This window comes from Malaclemys terrapin, chromosome 12 (assembly GCF_027887155.1).
Source record: "Malaclemys terrapin pileata isolate rMalTer1 chromosome 12, rMalTer1.hap1, whole genome shotgun sequence".
In the NCBI taxonomy this organism is placed as follows: Eukaryota; Metazoa; Chordata; order Testudines; family Emydidae; genus Malaclemys; species Malaclemys terrapin.
In genome coordinates this window covers 1798368-1824339 of record NC_071516.1, presented here as the reverse complement: position 1 = coordinate 1824339, position 25972 = coordinate 1798368, and the positions used below count along the sequence as shown (strand labels likewise).

The window sequence follows — 25972 nt, the reverse complement described above, 5'->3', positions numbered from 1 at the left end:
AAATCCCTCTTGCCTGGCACTATGCAGGATTCATTCATCCCAGTCCAAATTTGGATGCTGGTAACTTAACACACGCTGCTTTGTCATCCCCTCATGGAGGGATCGGTTTGCACCAAATCAGGGAATTTACGGAGGGTTTCACTCTTCTAATTCTTTGAGCAGCTTAATGGGCACAAGCAAGACAATGTCTCTGCTGTACTGGAGCTGACCGTCTGTCTGCGGCGCTGAGATGGCAGAGGAGATGAGACCAATTTCACATGCACTCACTCTGACTTCCCTATTACAGTCCCTGTTTTCTGTTCCTGGATGCAAATTGCAGATTCCTGTATCCCTGACCAGATATCAAGCCTTATTGCATTGTATCTTCTGTACAAAAACAGCCCGTTCCCCAGCATAAGTAACAGGGAGAGGAGAGGATGCTTGTCTGGATTTGGGGGTTTGGACATTTTGGAGCCAGACTGAAATTCACAACCCAAATCTGGTCAGAACATTTAGATCATGTTTCATTTAGTTTTCTCATCCCGTCCCTTCTCTGGGCTGGAGTTTGCATTGGCATTATAATTTGGTTTGGAATCTGCCAAGAAGCATTTTCTTACCTGGGTGGTTTGTTTGTTTATTTTTTTGTAGTGCTGCTGTCGACCTGGCTTCTTCATCTCATGGCATCACTGAAATAGGTCTCTGAGCAATCTCACCATGTTTGTGATGCACTCTCAGAAGCAATCAGTTACTAGAAATTGTGTTACTGAGAGAAGGGGCTGAATGTTTGTTTAAAACAACTCGCTTCATCCGACGCTGGAGTCCTTGATACCAAATTTGTTTTCTTTCACCTCTAGTGATGGGATTCGGTTCATAGATATTCTTAATCAGTAGCTGCCATGCATTGTAGATTGGAAGTTATTTCTGTTCTCTCTCTCCTGTGTTCACCACATAACAGAACACAACAGATTTGCCTCCCGTAGCTGCACTTCTTGTAAAACAAATATTGACATAAATTGAGACGCACTAAAACTGGGATCTTGAATATGGACACTCAGCTCATTTGCCCATTTTTAACACCACTGAAGCTTTGCATTTCCATAGTATCTTCTGTCTCAGGGCCTCAAGGGTCTTGACAGACATGAATAAATTACCCTGTCTGCAGTGTGCATTATCCCCACATTACTGACGGGGAAACTCAAGGTACAAGAATGCCCTTACAGTTAGGACATTCGTCCTAGAGCAGAGGGGCTGCGCAAACCCTAAACGCCACTTAAATCCAACTTAAGCTCTCAGACTAGGACTTAAATGGTGCACAGGCCAGGTGCTGACACACTGCACGGGGTGAACCTCACTTGTGGTGAATGTTTTTCCGGGTTCAGCTAAAATCCAGTGTATCTGCTCTGAAGCCCAGAATCAACTACACAAAACATTAGGGCTGGGAGATGATACATAAGAACGTATCAGACCCACAGCCACACTAAGGGGATTTCAACAGGGGACAGCAGTAAAATGTGTCTGTGTATCAGGAGCCAGTGGTGCAGCAGATGTAATCCTGGTGGCTGTGCACATGTTTCATACTGTGTATTTCACTGTGTGTCTTGTCATTGTTTTCCTGGAGTCACGTCTGTGCACTTCAGGTCTTGCATCTTGGGACACTGATCTGTAATCTGGTGGAAATCTCTCTGCTACTCATCAGTGGTGAGGCCAGTGGCATGTTTTTGCGTCATTAAATTCTTATTAATTAACGGTCAAGTACTTAGTGCAGATCTCTCTGCTTTATATTTGACTGCAGTTTTATGGTGTAGTTAGAATTTCTCTGCAGCACGAACATTCATTTTTCACTTTCAATCCTCAAATGGGACTGCATGGTTAAGAATGAGCATCATCAAACCAAACCCTGGTGTTCTTTCTCTAGGTGCTGAACTGCAGCACATCCGCTCTCCAGCACCAAAACCAAATGTTCTAATGGAGACAATGCAAGCCTACAGCAGAGAGACGTAACTGAAAAGCCTGTATAGATTAATACACAGGCAAGGAAGAAACCTGGTAGAAGTTTCCATCCGCTGTGTATGGATATGAGTTAAATATCCATTTAAAATTCCTGCAGGATTTTATGTGGTGTGTATGTGAGAGAACGGGAATCAATGCAAGAAGAGATGATTGGTGCTACACCACAGAGAGCAGAAAGAGTGGAATAAAAACCAGCAAGAACGAACAAGGTTTGAGCTATGCTTTTCTTCTAACTTGATCCAACACTTTGACTCTCTACAAAAACAAACACCAACCAATCCTATGTGATTCTGAATTCTCGAGTGAAAACGTCAGCAGATTTAAACATTTAATGGAAGGGAAGGGGAAATATTTCTTTAAAAACAAATAGTACCCTCTTACTGGGTTTGCTGTTGTCTAAGTTAACCCCTTCCTGGATCGTAAGTTCCAGGGAACTTCGCAACACTGCATTGTGAGGGAAAGTGGTATTTTCCATCTATGCATTAGTCTTCTAATAAACTTCAGTGCTTCTCAGCACTCAGATCATATTCTTTTCTAATATTTCTCATAATGCTTCATTTTTAAGTCTGTTCACTCCAGGGCTGGGTTCAGCGTTCTGATAACCAATACTCAAATCTTTATCAAAGGGGGAAATGAAATATTAGTGATTTAGAGCGGGGTTGGGAAGCAGAAGAAATGACCAAACCAGAAAACCTGCAGAACAACACAGAGTCTGAAACCATGTATAAAACACACGGTTACTACAGGTTAGACTTGCAATTGTTACCGTAATATGTGTGTATAAGTTAGGTAAATACATACACAAATGCAACTAATTAGTCATTACCTGTGCAATTACTGCATGTTCAGTCATACTATACCAACCGATCACACAATTCCACGTCTATATTACATACACCATTGCCTGTCTGAACTATCTGAAAATCAGCCCCTGGACATGCACAATGGCTGACTTTACCAGGCACGTAGCAAAAAACCTCTCTTGTACCATAGGTGAGGTCAGAGTTGAGCTCTACAGGTCCCGTGGTCCCCTGTGAAGAATTCTCCTTGGACATTCATGGTAACCTCAGCCTTGTAAACTCAAAGCGGTTTCTTTACACTCGGGGAGGAAAAAAAAGACAGAGTAAGTCAGCATGTGAAAGCGAGCATGCCAGGCAGGTTTTTCCAAGTGATCAAAGCAGATAGCAAATAGCAAAGTCAGCAATAAAGCTAGCTACTGTAAATAAATCCAAGAGACAGCTGGACACAGTTTGAAGAAATCAGGAACACGGTGGCTGAGCTAATCATCAGATGTGAAGATGATGATGATGAGGGAGTTTAGCTGCCTGGGTTCTTTGCTTTCGGAAGGACCGTGCTGTCCGTACTGTCTCTGTGCACCTGTGTGAGGACGCTCCCCAGCTCCAGGGCTGGGATACCTCACTTGTGGGGTGTTATCTTTGGTTCCTTGTTCCTGCTTCATCTTGGCGTGACCCTTGCTACTCCCTGACCCGGTTCTAAGCATGACTGCAGCCAGGTTCCCGGCAGCAATGTTTGGCTCCCCCTTAGCCCTGAATGCTCTAAGTTAGGTACCTGCCTAACCCCTTTGTCTCTCCCCTGGGAACAAACATTCCTTTTCTATGTCTCTGAGGACATGTCACAGTCAGTAGCCCAAGAACAGTCCAGGTCCAAATGTCCAGGTCCTTAAATAAAGCAACAGCTTACACCAAGCGGGGAGAGAATCAAGTTAAACCACCCAGGCCTGTATCTGAGAGCGCACACAACCTCTGCTAAGTAGGCCATAGCCTTAGGTTCACCATGGAGTGAAGTAGGACTGCTTGGGACTAGTGCCTCAGCTGTGTGAATCAGCACATCCCCATTGACCTCAGCGGAGTCATGCCAACGTACACTGCTGAGGCTAGATTCTTACATCCAGCCCTGGGGTTCTGTCTCTTTCAGGGTGTCGGAGTTGTCGTAGTCTTCACCTCTCCACCTGTGCTGCTAGGGTGAAATCCACCCGCCCTGCAGACGGCGAGCTCCAGGCCTGCATGCCACTTACAGCTAAAACCCCACGGAAAACCTCTAAATAGGAAGAATGTTCTGAAGTCCTTTCGGCAGCTCTAGTTCATTTCACTCTGTCTATTAAATGCAGCCATTTTCCACGGCAATGCCCAATAACGGGGGCACATCCGTGCATAGATTGAACTACTTCTTAGCTATGCACAACGTGCCTCAGGTGGCCCATGTCCAGGATTCATCACTGGTTGGATCATTCGCTTCTCTGGGCCGGGCCGGGCCGGGTTACTGACCGGGAATGTGACGTGGCTGCTGATCCACGCTCCCCATAGATTGAACTGAAAACATTGATTCTTATGTCTGCTGTATGACTACGAAGGATGTGGTATTGGGGCCCGATCCTTGAGGACGTTGGGGCAAAACTACCCTGTAGCTGACCTGTCCCTCCACAGGTGGCCTCCTCCAGGTAGGAGAATCTTCAGAACTCCTATAGTGTTTCGACACCAGCATCACCCCCAGTCATCGGTGTGCGGGGAAAGGGGAGCAAGGCTGTGATTCCCCTACGCCCTGCTCTCAAAACACTGAGGACTGGACCTTAAGAAAGCCATCTTGACATGTCCCCTTCCTGCACTGTGCTGAGCACTGGGCCATTGCCCAGATCAGACCCATGGTGACAAAATGGATAAAACTGTGTATAAGTCTTGGGCTCTGCAAAAGTCCCCTGCATGTTGTTGGCTCCTCGTTAGCGTTCCGCCTTGATCTGCCTTTTTATTAAATGCCTCTGAAATTTTGAACCAAAGGGATGGTTGACAGCTGCTGTAGATTCTCATTCCCACTGACTCATTAGGGGTTTGATTGGGATCTTAGGGGTGTGTGTGTGTGTGTGTGTGTCATGTTTATGTTGTAAAACTGGCATGTGCTGTTTGCACGTCTACACAATAACTTTCCTTACTGGATACGTGGCCGTGCGCATCCTTCGGCTGCAGCTGAGATCTGTGCAAAAGGAGGCCACATCTTTTCCTCTATGGGAAAATTCTCCGTTGACATTTATGGTGACTGCTTTGGCCTTGTTAAATCGGAGAGGCTCCTTTCAAATGCAAACAGAGAGCGCTGCCCAGGCTGGTTTTCCAAGCCATCAAGGCAAACAAAACCAGCAGCAATGTCAGCAATAAAACCATGCAGTATAAATCAATCCAAGTGGCAGCTGGGCACGGCAAGAGCAGGAATATAGCGGCAGAGCTCATTATTAGATGGGAATGATGAATGAAGGCATCTTACTGGTTGTAATTTAGGTGTAGCAAGGGCTAGAGGGCTTTATTCTGACTTTCTATGTTCTTACGGCCTTGTATAATAGTGTCCATGTTTGTATCTTTAATTTTAACATCTCTGGGCCAGACCCGCAGCTCACTTCAATGGAGCTCTGCCTGTTTACATCAAATGGGGGATCTGACCCATTGAGTTCACTAGAATTTATGCCCGTTAAGGATCTGGCTCTTGGGTTCCAGGTCTCTCAGCACTCCGATGTACGGAGCTGATACATTCTGGCCCCCACGACCAGACTTCCAAAGCAGAATGCGCCCAGCCCTCTGTGACATTACACAGGTTAATACTTGTTGCAGTGTTTGCACACACATGCACAATCGTTGGCTTTACAAGATATGCAATGGGAGAATGCACCTCCCCAGACATCAGAAATCAACGGAGCCCTAGGAGATTAAAATGTTTCCTTCATGCAGGAGTTATGTTGTTTTCTCTTCTATATGAAGAACCTGGTTCAAATATCTACTCTAAACTGATGCTCTGGGCATATGCCTTAAAAATCGAGTTTACATCCATGCTTGTTCTCCAGGAACAGAGCTGGGACGATGAGTATGAAGACGCTTGACAACTAACTCATGGGGACTCTACCTTCTTCAATGCCTGCTTAGTAGTAATGTTCTTCTTTGACTTCCACAGCTTCACGTAAAGACCTTACAACCTGTCCTACAGCCAGCAAGCAACCCTGGTGGACAGCAGTCCCTTCCAATGCCATGAGGTTTGCAAGTTCTCAGCGCTCCTGACCTCCGAGCACTACGCGTGGGAGCGTGAGAATGCTGCTTGGTGGTGGTGGTGACCCTTATCCTGCAGCTTTGTTTGAACAACCTGTTGTTCAAGAACGTGCTCAATTTTTCAATGTCTTCAGTTATGTTGGGAGACAGGAAAAAATTCCTCCCCCCACGGACTTCTTATACCCAAGGGGCTAGCTCATGTTTGATTTTCCTCATTCTTACGTAGGTTTTGATTATATAAGGGCTCCCTGCTTCACCTCAGCTACCCAAGAACAGAGAAAGCAAGAAAGCTCTGGAGAGCTACCAGGCATCAGCCAAGGGAGCCAGACCGGATCCAGGTAATTATAACACCTACGACTCTACCTCACCAGCTCCGCTGCTCATCCTGTGATGTGAACGAGTTTGAAACGAGCGAGTGATAATGCAGTCATTACATTTCTAATCCTTGAACGACGTGGATGCTCAGTTCAGTGCTGGGTTTCTTAAATCTGTGACTTTTCTATCATTCACATTGCTTATTTCCGTTGATTATTTTGTCACTTATGAAAATTGAAACGAATAAAATAGCATGTCAAGCTCGAGCTATTGCTATGTCTAGCATGGCTCTTGGGATGAATCCTTTGGTAGGGATCCTTGGAAGAAATCTGCACTACTTCAATAAAGGCTATAGAAAGTAATTCATAATTAGAACCTTGATTAAGGACTCGTCTCCATGAAAGGCCGCTTGGTTGCCTTTCCTGAGAGGTGTCGGAAATGCTTTGGTGGTGCAATAAAAGGTGATATGCTGTTCTTGGGCCAAACCCTGATGTCCTCACTCAGCTTTTACTCATTCCTTACGGAAGTGACACTCCCATGGGCTCCAGTGAGAGTTTTGGCTGAGAAAGGACTGAGCGGCGTGCCAGGATTTGGCCCACGGGCCCTGGATCTCTCAGCAGGGGCCTGTTTTTCCTTGGTTACACTGCAGTTGCACTGACTGGAGATTCTCTCTGCAGGGATCAGAGCTGAAGATGTTAAAGGTTTTGGGAATCGTCCTCTTCTGTAGCCTGCTGCCCCTATCTCAGGGAGTGGTCCCTGGAGTCTTTTCGGTAGTCAGTCCAGAGGGAATTCAAAATGGTAAATAGAAAAATATGGGTCACAGTTATGCTGCAAACTGTGTGGGATGATGAGTGGGAACAAAGCCTCTCTGAACAGCCCCTTTGCTTTGTCACCTTCCCTGTTCCTACTTTGTTCTGTATTTACTCACTTACCGGGGGCAGTCCTGGCTCCTCAGAGCTCCTGGTTCCAGCAGGAGACTCAGAAGTGATCATGGGTCTTTGTAGGGCCCTGTGCAATCCCAGAAGGGTCAGGAGCAGCGGATGGTGCAGCACAAAGCCGCCGCTCGGCATCCCAGGGTCTGAGCCCAGGTCCGCATTTGCCCCTCTGTGCCTCAGTTTCCCATCTGTAAAAGGCGGGGAATTGACTTTCCTTCCTCAGGGTTTGTTGTGAGAATTAATGAACGAGTTAATGTTTCTAATGTATATTGACATACTCGTTGTACTAAAATTGCAATTGTGGTTATGCCCCAAATGGAACACAAACGGTACAAGCTGTGCTTTCAGCACTAATCTGGCAAAGGTGGTAGCAAGTTTGTAAAGCAGACACAACTACATAGTAATCCTGTTTAAATTAGATTTATAGTGTGTTAAGTTCGCGGTGCACACACCGAAATGAGATAAAAACATAAAATTCTCTTTCTAGAAGGTTGTAACGTAACACGACTTTATTGCTTAGATTCTAGAATGCTAACGCACAAGAACCCAAACCAGAGAGACACAAACCAATCTGCTCTCTAAGGCAGAGATGCACAAGTCACCCCCCTTTCTCTAGGCTGGCTCTTTGCAGACTGACTGCACAAGACCCAGATCACACACTTCCCTACAAAGCCCCGTAGTCTGCAAGCAGGACCAGGAAACCCTTCTCACTGAAAGTGCTAGCTTGTAATTATAACACCATTTCCCCTACACCACACTGAGGATGCTCTTCATGGTTACCTTTCAGAGCTACTAAGCCAAGGACTGTTTCAGTTCAGTCCATATTGTAAAATATTGCTCTCCCCCCTCCCCCGTATGGTGTGTTATGGTTTACTGATGTAACGCTCGCACCTTGAGTTCCATTTGACTAGGGGTCACTCTCAAGGGTCTCTGGTCTCATGGAAAGATGTGTTCCAGTTGTCTCAGGTGCATTGCTTCAGGATGGGCTTCTCCAAAAGCATCTCCAGGCGATACAGATCCCCGACATCGTGAGCGGAGGGGGCCTGCTCGGTTCATTCATCAGCATCACAGGGTAAGCGGAGAACAATATGCTAAAGCTTCTGCATTGGGGGCCTGACCCAAATCCCACTGGATTCAATGGGGGTCTTTATGATTGACTCCAAAGGGGAGAAGCAGGGGACAAGCTACCATCAGCAAGAATAAGGTCAGTCTAGAGTCCCTATCATGGATCCTTATACTGATTTATACCAGGGGAGAAGCTGGCGCTGTTGCCTACTGATGCCAGTTGTGAACTCAGACTCAGATTTCATCCCTTGTGGTCCATGATTGCATCTCGTATAGAAGAATCATTTATTGTTATCAAGGGCCCCAACCAGTTGAAGTCACTGGAATGACTTAAGAAGGTAGTTTTAGCCTTTCCTTTGAACTTCCTTCCTCTTTGGGTCCAAGTCTCCCCCCATATGACCCTCAGGACGCTCTGTCATCATTTGTAGGTGGCAATTCTCACTGGGACATCCCACACCTACTGCTCTTTCCAGACTGTAAAGGTTGTTATGCTTGTTCTTTGCATCCAGGGTTTTGGCTTGTCAGAATAGAACAGATTTTGGGGACAAAGAACGTTGACCCCAATAGCTTTTGCAGGTGCAAATTCACACACATACTGATGTGCGGGTGTTGGGGTATTGAGAGCGCCCGTGCATGTGCAAAGGCAGACACCTGTAAGTGCCTAGTGTGACGTATGCAGAGGCCAGGATTGGATTAGTTCAAGAATTTCCATGGTTTGGATGGTCCACAGCACTGTGTGCGCGAGGTGCTTGACAGGCAAGGAAAAGGGCAGGTCACTGCCCACCAAACGTAGTCTAACTGCAGACCGTAGCTATGCTGTTACGCCACAGGCTGTCACTCCAGCTCTCCCACGGGTTGGTAAGATGGGGGTGCGGTGCATTGTGGGCAAGATGTCCAGGCTGCATCTCACCGTAGCAAGTTGGACAACAGTGTGACAGTCTCGGGGGGTGCGGTTTATATTTTCAGATGCAGAAGCCATTGTGTGTGCGTGTGCGTGCGCAGCAGTGTGTGTGTGTGGGGGGTGGGGGTGGGGAGGTCAATGATAGGGTCATAATGAAAAAACATATGCAACTTCCTGGATCAGCCTCACTCCAGGACCCCACTTTGGCTTTTTGCTCAGGACTGGGTGTGTGTCGCACCAGCATGCAGGTTTGTATCCTACACAATGCATCCTGCTGCAAGTGATCGCTCTGCTTTTCCCTACCCCCATTTTAACTTCTGCTCCTCCGGGGTGTGAGTTCAACCATGTTAGACTGCCTTCACCTCCCCACCCCGGGCACCATTTTACACGTCACCACTGCATTTGGCCCATTACTTTTGTGGGTAACTTCTAAAGTGCAGATCACAGAGGGCTAATCTGGGATTTCAGTTCCTGAATGTGTGTAACTGCTCAGACGTTTCTCCCGGCCTCGGCTTTCGTTCTGCAGACTAGAAGTTGTTAAAGTCCAGCTGCCCACGGTGTCGGTGACGCTGCTGCCTGGAATTGGGGGCCAGCTGACCTTTGCTACGAAGCTGGAGATCAATGGCGACTTGTTGTGAGTGCGGGGTTGACAACCTGCAGCTTTTTGTTCTTCTCGCTGGCGCACAGAACCGAATGATGACTGGATACGTTGGTCAGATGCTCTTTGGAGGAGTCCTGACTCGCGCTGGGAAAAGCAGTGGGCTCTCTCCCGCTCTCAGATACCTGTTGGTGGCTCCCCCTGAAGCCAATGGGTGCCATGAGCCTGCATCTGAGAGCATAACCTGGCTCACTGTAACTTTTGTTTCACAAAACACAACAATTTGGAAACCTCCCTCCCGTAGAAAATCTCTGTTACGCCCGAGGTCTGTAGAACTCAGGGGTCAAAACTCAAAGAACAGTAAAGAGGGAAAAAAAACCTGTTAACCTACTGCAACCACTTAGACCCAGTTTACTCTTGTTACTTCACCTCAGGAATACAGAGAGGTGGATATTTTTGCAGTGCACCATGTTGTTTATGCAATTTCCTCATTGCAAAGTAACCCTACGTCTGTGTGCATCACAGCACCTAGGAAATGTACACCTTGTATGGATTTTCACATGATCCCCACAGGTAGCAATGTGCTCACAGTGCCGGTGCAGAAGTCAGTTAATAGCGGTGGCAGTGAATTTCAATAGGGAGAGGTGTGAGATTTCACTAATTTTAATCTGACCATCATATCATGGTTTTGAAGGTTATAAACGTCTCTCCTTAGATGAACCATATTGCAGCATGCTGTGAGAGGAGCTATATCTAACCTGAGTTTATTTCTTTAGGCTATCTGGGCTGATCCATATTTCAGTGGACGTGAACCTTAACGCAAAAGTCAGGGTGACCGACTATTCAGCAGGTGTCTCCCAAGTTGTAATTGAAGACTGCCAGTCCCTGCTCGGTCCCTTTGACATCCGGCTCCTCTCAGGGTAGGTGCCAGTGGTTTTCCTGCCTTCTGTAGTGATCATCAGGAGGGCTGAGTGGATAATACATTTTTCATTTTGGGCCCCCCCGTGGCAGCAGATGTGGGGTAATTCTCCACCCCCACCCCCCTGGTGAAAGTCTCATCCTAATCTGAAGTTGGTTTAAAACCTGAAGCATGAGGTTTTGTGTCATTTCCAAAACTCTTTATCTAAACTAAAGGCAGCTAACGCTACCTCGGACTGTGGAACTTCGGCGGTTCTAGTCCAGGGGCAGACAAACTTTTTGGCCCGAGGACCACATCGGGTTTCCAAAATTGAATGGAGGGACAGTTAGGGGAGGCTGTGCCTCCCCAAACAGCCAGGCATGGCCTGGCCCCCAACCCTTATCCGACCCCGCCCTGCTTCTCGCCCCCTGACTGCCCCCCTGGGACTCCTGCCCCATCCATCACCCCCTGTCCCTTGACCGCCCCTGGACCTCCCCCCCAACTGCTCCCCGCCACCCCATCCAACCCCCCCTCTTTCCTGACTGCCCTCCGGGACCCCTGCCCCCATTCAACTACCCCGTTCCCCGCCCTCTGACCGCCCCGACCCCATCCACACCCCCGCCTCTGACCACCATCCCGAACCGCGCTGCCTGGAGCACCGGTGGCTGGCAGCACTACAGGTGTGCCACCCAGAGCATTGTGCCGGCGGCAGGGCGAGCTGAGGCTGTGTGTGTGTGTGTGGGGGGGGGACAGCAGGGGAGGGGCCGGGGGCTAGCCTTCCAGGCCAGGAGCTCAGGGGCCGGGCAGGAGGGTCCCGCAGGCCGGATGTGGCCCGTGGGCCGCAGTTTGCCCACCTCTGTTCTAGTCCCTTGCTACCTCTCTTGAGACTTGTGTTTTTAGCCACTCTGGGCCTGCTTTGGCTTTCATACTTGGTTGTCTTTCTCTTGCAGTTTGCTGCCAATATCAGTGAATGGATTAGTGTCTAGCACCCTTACGACAACTCTGCCTAGCCTGGTGAGATCAAAGACAGACCACTCCTGCCAGAGGGGCATTGAGAAGCGGATGAGGGATGGCGTGGATTGTTATTTTATTAGATTCATTGTGAAGTTTGCTAGCCCAGGCACTGAAGAATCAGAACTGATTGGTTACAGGGGCATGTGGAATTTCAGTTCTCTTCCTGTCTCATTTTCCCTCTCTTTGTTGTCATTGTTTGGTGTCCCACCCTGTGCAAAGGTACGGAGGGCAGGTAGGCAGCCTAGTGGCTGCTGGGACCTCTCCCCCGGACCCTGTCCCCTTCCTAGGGTGTGTGAGAACAATTCCTAATCTCTGAGATGGACATTCACAACGAAAACTGTTCTCCATAGTTCTGAGGGTTTCCTCACAGAAGCCCAGACCCTGCTGCCCTTACATTGATAGCACCTTTTCCCCAAGGACTCCCAATGAAGTTGGTGGTGGGTCTGCTAGCAGATAGTCAGGTGCTGAGTGTTTGCTGTTTTTTACAGTTGTGTCCAGTAGTCAACAACATCATCACGCTCGTGAACGTGCAGCTGCTGGGCACCCTGAATGGTACGTATCTTGCACAAGCTTCCTTCCCACTTCCTCCCCTTTCCCAGTAATCCCAGCACATGGAGCAGTCGTCGTTCTGTGGGTCAGCATAAGCTCTGCAGTCCACAGGGGGAGATCCATGCCATCGGGGGGCTCGGGCCCACCCTGAGAGTGAGAGGCTACATTCAGGGATGATGCCAAAGGTGGTTTGCTGGTCAGGAGTTTTTCAACAAAATGTGTTTTCATGGAAAATGAAGATTCCTTGAATTTGTTGATGGGAACGAGCCAGTTCTGATGAATTTCCTGACTTGAAATTGCCAGAGCATCCAATTTTGCCATTTTTGAAATGAAACATTTTGGTTTTTGATTCAAAATTAACTTTTTGTTTTGAAATTTAATTTAATTCACACTCGCCCCCCCCCCCCCCCCAAAAAAAAAGGTTAAAAAAAAGGGAAAAGGCCATAATCAAAAGGTTTTGACTGACTGGAACGGACATTTTTTTGCCGTGTCAGTTGGTGAAAATTTTGGAGTTTTCAACTTTTTGTCCCAGTTTGGGATGGGAATTGTGTGTTTTTAACTATTTCCTGCCCAGCCTTCGTTCAAGCTGCACGTCAGGAATAGGGCTGGAGTTCCTAGGCAAGTGTAAAGGAAGCAAAGCTAGAAAAAGGGAGGGGTAAATCAGAGTCTGCTGTAACTGAACCTTTTTCCAGCTTCACGTCAGCTGCTTTTCCTACTACACTCGTCTCTTCCGCTCCCCTGGGGGGTGAGTCAAACCATTGTAGGTGTCTTTAGTCTCACCCCCACTTACGCTATTTACAAATTACCACTGTATTTGGCTCGTTGCCTTTTTGGCTATATTCTAAGGTTCAGATCACAAAAGGCCTAATTTGGGAATCCTTTGCTTGCCCTGAGTAGCACTTTCTCGGCTTAATCTTGAGCAAAGGAGATTTAGGTTTGATATTAGGAAAAATGTTCTAACTCTAAGGCTAGTTAAGCACGGGAACAGGTCACCAAGGGAGGTTGTGGAATCCCCATCACTGGAGGCTTTTTAAGAACACATTGGACAAACAAACACCTGTCCGAGATGGTCTAGGTATGTTTGGTCCTGCCTCAAGATGGCGGCATGGACTAGATGATCTCGTGAGGTCCCTTCCAGCCGGACATTTCTTCTATGAAACAGTCCCACCAAAGCCAATGCCCTTTGCTACTCAGCATGAGTAACGGTCTCGGCATTGAGCCCAGAGCACATTGGGAAGCAAAGGAGCTGGTTGGCTTGTTGTTTGCTCTTGATGTGACACTCTGTTTCCGTGCAGCGCTGGTCCCACTTGGTGCCGTAGGAAAGATCCAGTATCAGTTAGCCAGCCTTCCACTGATAACTGACCTGCATGTCGGACTGGATTTAAATGTAAGTGTTGACTTTGGATAACAAAACCCTGCGACTGCATTGTGCTGTTTTATGGCGTTTATTCTGATCGCTGTTCTTAGGGGGAGTCTGTTTGCCTTCAGGGACATCGATACAGCTCATATAAATGAGGAATGTCCTGCACAGCATAACCCTAGAGTACAGCTGGCCTCATTACTATTAAAATACTAGTCGCACATTTAGGACATGATCCGAAGCCCATTGAAGTCAATGGAGTTTGGATCAAGCCCTTTGCTTTTCTCTTTGCAAATCATTGACAAACCTTTCCTGATTACTGCAAAGATAATTATTACTGGTAACTATTGCATGTCAATACACAGGTATTGGAGTTAGGATTAGTTATGTCCCAGGCATGTGTGAATGAAAACGTGCCATGTGAATGTCGCGGTGGTTCAGCCTTTGAGTGCACGCAGCGTGGCAGGAAACAGCCAGTTCCACCCATCAGCTCTCCGTATCCAAACCCTTTCATTTGCCAAGCAGTGAAATCCACAGAGTGGAACACAGCAGTGAGCTAAGGGGTTGGTTTTGGGCCTACTTAATAAAACAGGGAAACCTTCATTATGCATCGTAGAGTTTAGCAAACTGACGTTTTGTTAAATGTAAAGAGAACTGTTGAGAGAACAAAATGTTCTTAAATAAGAACAAGAGTGGGTGACCAATAGGAAAGGGGTAAGCCCAGCAGCAGCCTCGCTCGGACTCGCAGTTGCAGGTGACTCTCCTTGTTTGAAGGTGATGGTTTCACTCGGTCCCATCTCCCTTTCCAGACCGTGATCCATCAGGTGGGAGGAGGCAACATCTCCCTCCCTGGCAGCGCCGTCCCCGTGGCCCTGCCTGCCCTGCAGGGCAATGTTCTGAATCTGGGGCTGAGCCAGGCTTTCCTCAATGCCGCGCTGTCCCTCCTCGTCCAGATCCAGCCACAGACATTTATTTCCACATTGGACGTGGTGAGTACTGAGTGCCGGGGTATTTCCATCCAGGCTAAAGGAAATATATGGGTGCCTGTTTGGAGCATTGGTTGCATCTCCTGATGCTCTGGGCAGTTCCTAATTCACCTGCCCTAACTCACTGAGACGTGCTTAACAGCTTGGAAAGTATTGAAATAGCAGAGACATTAACTCTGGCCGGGGAGCTGTGAGCATGTAGGAGTGTGACCAGCATTCCTCGCGGGTCCCAAACTTCCGCGCAGTCCGTGGCAATGTTGCAGAGCTAGGACTTCCGGACTGGGCTAGAGGCTGTGAGCAAACTGGCTGGAAAGTGCAAAGTGGCTCTGGGAAGCAAATGGGATACTGCTCAGAGGGTGAAATCTGCCATTTAAATCACGTAACCCCCGAGCTTGGCATTTTCAGCTGAAAGTTGTTCTGTTTCCCCAGTTCTCTGGTGCCACCCAGCTGATGGACGCCATTGTGGCTCTGATTCCTGCTGGGGTGAGTGACGTATTCGTGTCGCATTACACGGTGTGCGCGTGTAAACACCATCGGCTCTCTGCACTAGCCATTATGGTGAGCTCTAGCATGCCGGGTCAGCTCTGCTGATGCTAGCGCCCTGGGATCTTTATGCCTCCTGCTCTCAGCCACGCAGTACGTACCTTGTGGCTAATTCAAGCTGAAATGGTCCCGGCTCCTCTCCCTACAGCCCTGCTGCCAGGAGGTGTGAGGGGCGCAGCAGGCCACAAACAGACTTTCTTCCTTTCCCTCCAGTCCTGCTGTCTCTGGGAGGAGGGCAGTGGTTCATCTGCGGCCTGTACTCAAGGCACTGCCCTCCTGTGAGGGACTGGCATTGCAGCCAGTCTTCTCTTACATTGGGGTTGGCCATAGGGTCTCTGCTGCCCTGAGCAAACCGGGAAACATCCTCCCCTACCAGCCTGCATTCGCCAGCACAAATAGCTGCTCACCGTTATGCAGCCCCCGCCTCCTGATCTGGCTCTGGACCCTCGCCCCTGGGTGGCTCGCCCCACTCTGATATCCCTCAGGGTGGGCTTTCTGCCACAGGGCCCTCACTGCCCCCAGCCCCTTCCAGAAAGATCTGCAATCACTTCCCTGCATTGGTGCTTTCCAGAGCAGGGAGAGGTGACCGGTGCTACCCAATCTAAGGCACCTCACAGGGATGGGCAGAGTGACAGGACAGGAATGGGGCAGGGGTAGCGGAGTCAGTGGGCAGGCAGTCACCCTGCAGGGAGGTCAACTCCCCCCTTCTCTGGCCGCACTGAGTGTCTGGTATTGAGAGACTAAAGCCTGGCAGCTGCCCTGAATAGGATTCATTCGTATTTCCCCAAAGCTCCCTGCAGCCTGCCGAAGAACTTGTTTTCGCTCTGCAAGGTGCAGGAAATTCAAACCCAGGATCCCTGCAAGGTTTGGAAATCGCCCTGACCTCTCACTGGGATTCTGAGCTGGGTGGGGGTCTAGTTATGAACTGCGAGGCCCTGGGCGTTAACCCATCATGTTCCAGCTGGCTTGTGTTAATAGAGGGCAATATCCAGTTCAGTTCACGCCTAGCCCTGTGTCTCTGATCCCTACAGTGTCCCAACTGCTCTGTGGTATCTCCTCTGAACATTAAAATAACAGCGCTTGGGCCCCCACTCATCACCCTGGAAGCAAACAAAGCCACTGTCAAGCTCTCTGTCACGATTCAGGTGTTCACGAAATATTCGGATGGAACCATCCAGACGCTCCTTGCCCTGAAGGCGGTAAGTATGGCTGTCCAGAGTTCAAACTGGTACAGTCTGCACCCAGCTGACTGAACCAATCGCAAGTGGAGTTGGAACCAACTCTTCAAACGGACTCTCTCTCTTTGCAGGACCTTGTTTTAGATGCCCAGGCCTCTGTTGCTGGAGACAAACTGCTGCTCAGCGTATCCCTGACCAGGTATCCGGTCTCGCTGTTTGTGCGTCTCGGCAGCACTGTCTCCAGAAGAGGGAACGGGGCACCAAGTACACAACAACAGTGCACTTCCTTGGACTGGCCTGCTTTCAGCAGTGCTGAGCACGCGCAGTGCCCAGGGACTTGACGAGGGGCTGCAGGTGCCCAGGAAATCCAGGCAGTTATTTGTTAGGGGCTTGAATATGGACATAGGGGTTGGAAGTCAGGAATCCGTGTATGAAAAATCTGGCTCCGGGTTTAAAAGCTGAAATATCTGTGTACGTGTGACTGTATTTTGTATGCGTGTGTGTTTCTCGCTGTACTCTGGGTGTGTGACTGCTCCAAAGATATTCACCCAACCATTTTGTCTCTGGAAGATAAAAGATCAAATCAGACGATTTGCTGGCTGACGAGGTACCACTTGTGTTCTTTTCCCCAGTGCGGATCTAGTCTTGGAATCTTCAGACGTCGGCATCGTTAGCGTAAGTTTTTTTTCCCAGAAATATCTAAAAAACCCGGTCAGAACAAACAGCTGCTACGCCGCATGTCTGTGGGGAGAGGAGGCAAGCAGAGATCTGTAGCACTGGAGGCTGCTGTTGGTACAAAGGTTGCTTTCTCCTGCCTGTGGTGATGGTCTCAGCTGGCTGACTTTCTTAATCACTAGCTGCCACTGTTCGTAGCTTGAAGTTGTTCTTCTGTCATGTCATTCTCCTTCTGCCTCCATCGGGTGACACAGGGTCAAACCCTAAAGTCCTCACTCCAGATTCAGGCAAAGCTTCCGTTGACTGAGTGGGAGCTTTGCCTCAGAAAGGAGGGCATGAAATCTGAGTGAGGATGCCAAGGTTTGGCGAAGAAAACGGGCAATGTTTGCTCTCCATAAGCTGCGTTGGTAGGAGATGAAGCATTAGGCTGCTCCCATGCTGCAGGGCCAGCGGAATTCCAGCCTGCGTTACCCATGTTAAAGCGCGTGCCTGGCTGTCACATGCTGGCCAGCAGCTCGCTGGATCACTCTGCTCTGTTTCAGGTCTCTGGTCTCGGGACGTTGATCAATAAACTTTTGGTGGAAACTTTTGTGCCGCTCATCAATGGTAAGGCCAGCTCGGGGCTATCTTCAGAGTTCAAATTGGCCAGGGACGTCCCAAAGCAAATGTCTCTGCTGCTTTGATGGTAAATCTCTGCCGGCTTCTTAAAGTCACCGTGACATTTAGGTGCTTTTTGAATTTGAATGGGAAGAGTTGAAGTGGGGCTGGAACCAAACCTGCAGCTTGCCGGCAGCTGCTTCGGAGCCCTGGGAGACACATTGTCAGTTGTCTTGCTAAAGCTTTATTGGTGATGGTGATAATTTTGGGTTTCCCCTGTTTAGGCAGCTGCCCGGGGGGGGGGGGGAGAGAATTCCCCTGCACCCCCCTTTTCCTTGAGCAGCCTGCATACAGGGGCCCAGAGCTGCAGCTCCTATGCCTGGGGAAGTGGATGGGCTACTCCGAAGATGTGCCCCCTCCTATTCCGCAGGGAGCCTCTCACCAGAATGGGAGGGGGCAGAGGGGGAGCCAGGGTTCCCCCCCAACTCCCAGATTTGCAGCTAACAGGACTGGCTGGCTGAGTGAATGAGAGGGAGTCTGCTGCACCTCTTGAAGGGGAGTCAAATGTTACTCCTTCTTCAGCACAGCTAGTGAATGGCCTCTCAGTGCTGCCCGGGGGGTGGCGAAAGCCCCAGAGCTGTGGCTAGAAGCCGTTACCTAGCCCTCTATTCCTAAGGCACCTGGCCCCGGCTAAGATGCTGGTGGCCCTTGTAACCATTAACAATAAAGAACCTCAGAAATGAAAACAGATGCTTTGCAAAGTTCCAGGCACTGTTTGTATTTGAGACTCAGCTCCGGTGCCCCGAGCCTTCCCGGTGCTAGTCTGATGGGTAAACTCATGTCTAGGGTGAAAATTCAGCAGGTGCATGGAACTGGTCAGCTTCACCAGCTGGGTGAAATAAACCTACTTGTTGTCTCTTCCAGAGGCTCTGGCTGTCGGACTCCCACTGCCAAACGTGCTGGGCATTAAGCTGATTAACGCTGTTCAGATTGTGGAGGTAGGATTCAGAAGGGCTATTTCCATCTGCCCTGCTGCCGCCTCTCCCGTCTGTGTGCTTGGAGCAGCTCACCCCTGAAGTTTGTCGCTGGCCAGGAAGTTTTGCCTTTTGTAGAGTCAGATATGTTGTCTGTGCTGCACCAAGTTCCCTCCCTTTAGAGTCAGGGACACTTCTTCTCTGGGAGAACACTGCGCCTTTAAAGGCACTGGCTGGGGTTGTCGGAATTGTACCTCAGGGACCAGCTTTGTGCAGGAAGGGTGCACAGACGGCCTCTGCTGGAGCACAGGGACTGGCTTGTGACACATCCATACATGGGATGCACAAGGATGGGGGGAGTCTTTGCACCATTACCCTCCCTGTACTGGTGCAACGCTCATGCACAGTTGTGCCCCCAAACCACGATGATTCCACGGTTTCCCCTTGCCTCATTGGTGTCACATCTTTGCATATCGCAGCCTCTCGTCCGTCCTTGCTGCAATCGTTGATTTCTTTAGCGAAGGACAGGCTCGGGTGTGCTGCCAATGCGTTAGCAAGGGGCTGTCACAAAGGTGCCCCCCCTCCTGCTGGAACTGCCCCAAGGATCTGTCCTTTCTTGTCGGCTGAGAACGATGAGGCTGTCTCCTAAGTTTGAGGCCGGGGAGGTGGCAATAAGAGATGCACTCAGCTGCGCTGTGTTGGAGGCGTTTGTGCTTTTGACAGCGTTCTGGAGAGCCCGGCTCGGTGTTCCACTTGTAATGGAGGAGGGCTGGGTGGGGAAGTTACGCTCCTGATACATTTTTATGAGACCCTAAAATAATTGACCTCCAGCAGGGATTATTGATCAGGACCCAGAGAGGGGCGTCTCCAGCAGAGGCAGGGAAATTGCTCCACAGCCTTCCTTTAAGTTTGGGGCCAGAATTTTTACCAGGAGCTTCCAGGAACACTCCAGACCCCCGACAGCCCCATAGCTGATAAAGGAACAGACTTAATGAAATGACCCATCCTTTGGGGTAAGAAAGTAAGTTAAACTTGTCACTTTTGGAACTTCCTCAGGGCCTGGTTGTGGTGCGTGTGTGAGCCTGGAAAGCCCAAAGCAGGCCGAGGTCTTTGTGGTGACAGCGCTGACAGCAGAAAGAGAGCCAGAAAGACCCACAAGAATGAAACGTCTAGACTGATATCATCCTATTTCTTTTTCTAGCTTGATTCAAGACTGAGTCAGATTTTCAGGTAGTTTAGGCCTAATTTGCACATGTAAGTACTAGGATTGCACAGTCAAACGCCAGCTAAGAACAGTGCACGCCAATAACGAGATGAATTAGCAGCGTTTGTGTACTGCAGGTGAGGTTAGGTATGTAGCTGAATGGCTAAACTCTCTGAAAACCTGGTCCCTGGTGGGATAGTATCCCAGGTGATTCTGAGTTTTACATGGGAAACACAGTAGATTTAGTATAATGAACAAGTGATGGTTAAGTAAATTTCACCGTCTCAGGGTCAGGAGAGTTTCCTGTGCCAAGCAGTGGATTATGGGTAGGCAGGGATGTGTTTCACTTTTTGTAACTCTTTTAATAAACATTTCTACTTTTTCAACACTCCACATTGTGCTTCTCTTGTCTGTTTCCCAAAGACCTCCCCGTGTTCAGTTCCCCACTGCAGATTGAGTTCACTTTTGGTAATTAACACACAGATCTTTGAGAAGTTGCTCACCAGAAAACTCCCATAGGACTTTTCCTCCCGATCTGTAACAATGTAGTAGCTTGTGTCTCTACCTGACCAAATGTTAATCCAGGACCAAGAATCAGGAGGACACTGCATTGCAAAGGCCACCAAGAGAGTGCTGGTTTCTAAAATCTGAAAGAGAGTAAGGGAGACTACTAGAGAATGGCTATGCCATTCTTCTCCACTGGAGGGGGACTCATGCACACCAAGTTCTATGCCTGCACAGACTAAAATGTCCTGGACTCCACCATTGTGAAAAGGGAATTGAACTTGGCACATTTTGTTTTAAAAACAAGAGTCCCGACTGGTTAAAATGAACCTGGGGGCCCGATTCTCCTCTCACACGAGTGTCCATTGGCACTAACCTCACCAAAGCCAGTGGAGTTACACCCGGGAAGTGAGAGGAGAATCAGACCTTGGCAGTGTTGGTGAGACCGGAGTCTGTTCTTGGCTACACAAAAGGGGGAAGGAAGTTACCGTAAATTGGAGAAATTCAGAGAACGTTCACTCGCGGGTACTTAAGGAACTAGCTGAAGCAATCTCAGAACTGTTAGCGATTCTTTTCTGAACTCATGGGGGAGCAATGGGGGTCCCAGAGGATGGGAGAAAGGCAAACAATAGACCCCATCATTAAAAAGGGGGAAAAGGAGAATCAGAGGAACTCTAGATCAGTCAGCCTAACTTCAGTATGTGGGAAGATGCTGGAAAAAATGATGAAATAACCGATTGGTAAGGACCTAGGGACAACAGGGTTATAAGGACCAGCCAACATGGATTTGTCCAAGAACAAATCACGCCACACTAACCTAATTTCCCTTTTTGACAGGGTAACCAGCCTCGTAAATAGATCACACCAACTGCTCCCTCCCCCACAGTCTGGTCTTCAGTGAGGCTTTTGACACACACTCAAAGGATGTTCTCATAAGCAAACTAAGGATATGTGGCTTGTATGCAATTACTCTACGGTGGGTGTGCAACTGATTGCAAAACCATACTCAGAATAATTCTTAATGGTTTACTATAGAATCATAGACTATCAGGGTTGGAAGGGACCTCAGGAGGTATCTAGTCCAACCCCCTGCTCAAAGCAGGGCCAATCCTGAACTAAATCCCAAATCCCTAAGTGGCCTCCTCAAGCATTGAGCTCACAACCCTGGGTTTAGCAGGCCAATGCTCAAACCACTGAGCTATCCCTCCCCTCTATGAAACTGGGCGGGCATAGTAAGTGAGGTCCAACAGGGATCTGTCCTGGCTCCAGGACTAGTCAATATTTTCATTAACGACTTGGATGATGGAGTGGAGGCTACACTTATAAAATTTGCAGATGACACTATGCTGGGAGGGGTTGCAAGCACTTTGGAGGACAGGATTAGAATTCAAAATGACCTTGATAAATTGGAGAATTGGTCTGAAATCAATAAGATGAAATTCAATAAAGACAAGCACAAAATATGACATTTAGAAAGGAAATATCAAATGCACAACTATCAGGGCCGGCTCCAGCTTTTTTGCTGCCCCAAGCGCGGCGAAGAGAGAGAGGGGGAAAAAAAAGCCGCGATTGGCGGCACTTCGGCAGCTGCTCTACCGCGCCGCTTCATTCTTTGGCGACAATTCGGCGGCCGGCCCTTCCCTCGGAGAGGGACCGAGGGACCCGCTGCCGAAGACCCGGATGTGTCGCCCCTTTCCATTGGGTGCCCCAAGCATCTGCTTGCTGCGCTGGTGCATGGAGCCGGCCCTGACAACTATATATAGGGACTAACTGGCTAGGTGGTCGTATAGCTGAAAAGGATCTGGGGATTACAGTGGATCACAAATTGAATATGAGTCGTCAATGTGATGCTGTTGCAAAGAAGATAAATGTCACACTGGGATGTATTAACACCAGTGTCGGATGTAAGACACGGCAGGTAATTGTTCTGCTCTACTTGGCACTGGGGAGGCCTCAGCTAAAGAACCGTGTCCAGTTTGGGGCACCACCCTTTAAGAACGGTATGGACAAGTTAGAGTGAGTCCAGAGGAGAGCAGGGAGAATATGAAATTAGAAAACGTGAGCTGTGAGGAAAGGTTGGAAGAACTGGGCATGTTTAGTCTAGAGAAGAGAAAACGGAGGGAGGACACAAGTCTTCAAACATAAATGTTTGTTACAAAGAGATCTTTGTTCTCCGTGTCTGGAGGTAGGACACGAAGCAATCAGGAAAAGGTATGGCAGGTATTGGGAAATCGTTTCCAACTCTAGGGCTAGTTAAGCTCTGGAGCAGGTAGTGGAATCCCCGTCACTGGAGGCTTTTAAGAGCAGGTTTGACAAACATCTACCAGGGATGGTCTCAGTTTACTTAATCCTGCCTGAGAGCAGCGGGCTGGGCTAGATGACCTCTTGAGGTCTCTTCTAGCCTGAAGTGTAGAAAAGGATTTAGGGTAAGGATTTTTAGATATGTTCTTGGCCTTGTTCTCTCCTGCGCTACACTGGTTGGTAGCAATGGGGTTACACTGGAGCGTAACAGAGGAGAATCATCATTAGTAAAACATCAAACGTATATTTCGAAATACCTATCGTAACAATGCAATAGGACACTTTGGATTCTACAGCAGCACTAATTAACGTACAGCCCACGAGGCTTTGGCTTTCGCCTTGCTATGTGTCCAAGCTAGACATCAGCTAGCATTATGGCAGAGACGATCAAGTCTTGCTTAATTACAAAATGGCCGTAGGCTCCTGGAAACTTTGCCAGTGGTTGCAAGTAGCATCACATCAGCATGGCTGGAGGGCCACGCTGGAGCTGAGATCCATGTGCATGTGTTGCTTGCACCATGGGAGCTACCCCATGCGCCAGCATCCGATTCAGAGGCCTTCATTTGCACGCAGGTTAGAGCTCTCCTGTCAATGGGCAAGCCACTGGCGTGCACATGCAAAGCTGCATTTCTGTGAGCAGGTCATGCCCGTCTGTTTACTCAGATCGACAGCTAGCTCCACGCACCGACTGGCGCAGGCCCCCTTTTTACAGGAGCAGCCAGCTTAGTGTGTGTGAAAACGCAAACAAACCCACAGGCAGAGCTGGGGCCCGGGATGAAAATCTGGTCTTGTCTAATGGGTGATTGTGTCAGCGCATTGGGATCACAATATCCAACTGAAAACGATTGAAAGCATTGAAAACATGCCTTGTAGTGATGCTCAGTCTGTTCAGCTTGACAGAGAAGGTTAAGAGGTGACTTGATAGTCGATATGTCCACGTGAGGAACATAATTTGATACTCGAGGGCTCTTCCATCTTGCAGAGTGAGGCATAACAAGATCAATGTCTGGAAGTGGATGCTGGACACATTCAGGCTAGAAAGGTGCCAGTTTTTAACAAGGAAGGTGATTAACCATTGGAACGACCCACCACGCCAGCACTGGACATTTCAAATCCGGATTGCGTGTTTTTCTACACGACCTGCTCTAGTTCAAAGAGGAATTAACTCGGGGCCGTTCGATGGCTGGAGCTATGCCGGAGGTCAAAGTTAGCCGATCACAGTCACCCCTTCTGGCTTTATAATCTATGAAACTGTAACACTTCTGCAACTGGACACCCCCAAGAGCTGTATCTGAGGTCAGATCCGAGCCTGCTCCCTCTCCTGCCATATTTTCCTTTGACCTTTCCTGTGATGGCCACTGCCCTGGACATGCATGGACATTGTAAAACCAAAAGGGAATGAGATCTGGCCAGGCAGGTTTCTTTTTTCCAAACAGTTGATGCAGATAGAGGACAAATAGCATCCGTGCAATAGAACCACCTCGTCAAATGCACCCAAGTGGCAGCTGAGCAGAGAGGGGTCAGGTGATGAGTCACACCTAGTGTAGGATGAGGCAAATATTCAAGTTTAGAAAAGCCTGTATGGCTTATTCTGGCCTTTAATGTTCTTATGTGCCACGCGATGGGAGGCTTATCAGTTGTTGGCCCCTTTGCCGTTTGTTTCTCTGATGCTGATATGGACCATGCTACTTTTCTACACCTAAACAAACCTACTTTGGAATGAGGAAACGGACCAGAGTGACACAGCTCAAATAAATGTGTTAGTCTCTAAGGTGCCACAAGTACTCCTGGTCTTTTTGCGGATACAGACTAACACAGCTGCTACTCTGAAACAGCTTCAGATAGCTCTCTGGCTATGGGCCCCACACCATTTTGTGGGGGATTTTTCTGAATCTCTCTGCAATTTCTGAGTAATTTTAGAAGTGAAATATGTTCTTGAACAACTGATTTCGAAGCAGCCTGCAGAATTAGGGCCAGAATTGGGATACACCATAATTGGGCTCTGAGGTGGGCTACCGTATCTGATCATGGTAAGATCAGGAGCACTGTGGGCTCAAAGACTCTTTCGGATGTAAGGGCAGCAGCATCGGAGAAATGAGAAGGATCTGCAGAGCTGAGAAATCTTCCACTGGACCGGACCTGGAAGAGGCAAGAGCAATTGAATTAACATGGGATGTTTGTTTCTAAAAGCAGGGAGCCAGATGAGGTTCAGGGGGCTTGTTGGGGAGGCGAGAGCGGCCTGGGGAACCCCTTGTTTTATGGGCTTCTTTCTGTGTAAACCTAGGGATTGAAAGGAGCAGTGCCTGTGTTGCTAGAGAGGGGTCAGCTCGTGCTTCAAGAGGGTCACAAGAGTAGGAACCCAGAGAAACAGAATTTTTTTTTTTTAAAGTACAAATACACCCCCGCTCCCCCTGTGCTTCCGTGACGGCTGGGCCTGCCCAGCTGTTCCAATCTCTCTCGCCACTCTACTGGGTGCGATAGGGCCATAGCATCACGCAGGAATCTCCTCCTGCTCGCCTCCCTTCAGGCGAGTTCTTACGCGGCTGGATCCAGCCTTTCCTATGCTCCGGTGTCGCTGGCGCCCTGGGTGCTAAGCCCTGTCGATGGGAGGCAGTTGTACCGGGTTAAAGGCTTTTTGCCTCTCTGAAAACTGGAACTGAAAGAATGACGTGAATATTTTCAAAATAATGCCCCCCCCCCTTTATTTTGCTCTAGCCTGAGTAGACTGATACTATTTGTCAGTCAAATAGTTACTGAACTAAGTGTTGATGCACAGACTTGCACTGAAATAATGAAAGGTGTGAATTACAGCCCCTGTCGTTACTTTGGTGCCAGTTTCCATGTAGACAAGCCCTAATTTAAATTGGTTTTGAAATCGGTTTAGTTAAACTGATGCAAACCCCTGTGTGGACATTCTTAGCTGGGTTTAGGGTGGCGTGTTTCAGTTTAGTTTAAACTAATTGTTGCTTGTCTTAAGCCAAACCAGAATAAGTGTGTCCATACAGGTTTTTGCTCAGGTTTAACTACATCTATTTAAAATCACACTGTTAGTTAAACCGGGGTAATATTCTGGGGTAGAAAAGGCCTTATTTGGTGCTCTCTGCTGCTCTCCTGTCCTGCTTCGTGCTCCCCTTCTGACCTTGTGTGATTGCCATATTGACAGGTTTCAGAGGGGCAGCCGTGTTAGTCTGGATCCGCCAAAAGAACGAGGCGTCCTTGGGGCACCGTAGAGACTAACAACGCTTAGGCCCAAATAAAATTGTTAGTCTCTAAGGTGCCACAAGGACTCCTGCTCTTTTTGCCATATTGATGTTTACAATCTTTGCCTTTTTATGGTCCATTTCCG

At 48.6% G+C, this 25972-nt stretch overlaps 1 protein-coding gene across 1 annotated transcript; it reads left to right on the top strand.

The window, feature by feature from the left end:
* The first annotated feature begins 6284 nt into the window (after positions 1-6284).
* On the top strand, positions 6285-20214 carry LOC128846668 (BPI fold-containing family B member 4-like). The gene is made up of 16 exons (XM_054045910.1): positions 6285-6367; positions 7022-7142; positions 8237-8351; positions 9772-9879; positions 10620-10763; positions 11692-11755; positions 12244-12307; positions 13600-13691; positions 14474-14653; positions 15080-15133; positions 16225-16392; positions 16503-16570; positions 17004-17046; positions 17589-17652; positions 18568-18641; positions 19674-20214. Exons 2-16 carry the CDS (start codon positions 7037-7039, stop codon positions 19695-19697), a joined length of 1368 nt encoding a protein of 455 aa, XP_053901885.1. The 5' UTR covers positions 6285-6367; positions 7022-7036; the 3' UTR covers positions 19698-20214.
* The last annotated feature ends 5758 nt before the right edge of the window (positions 20215-25972 follow it).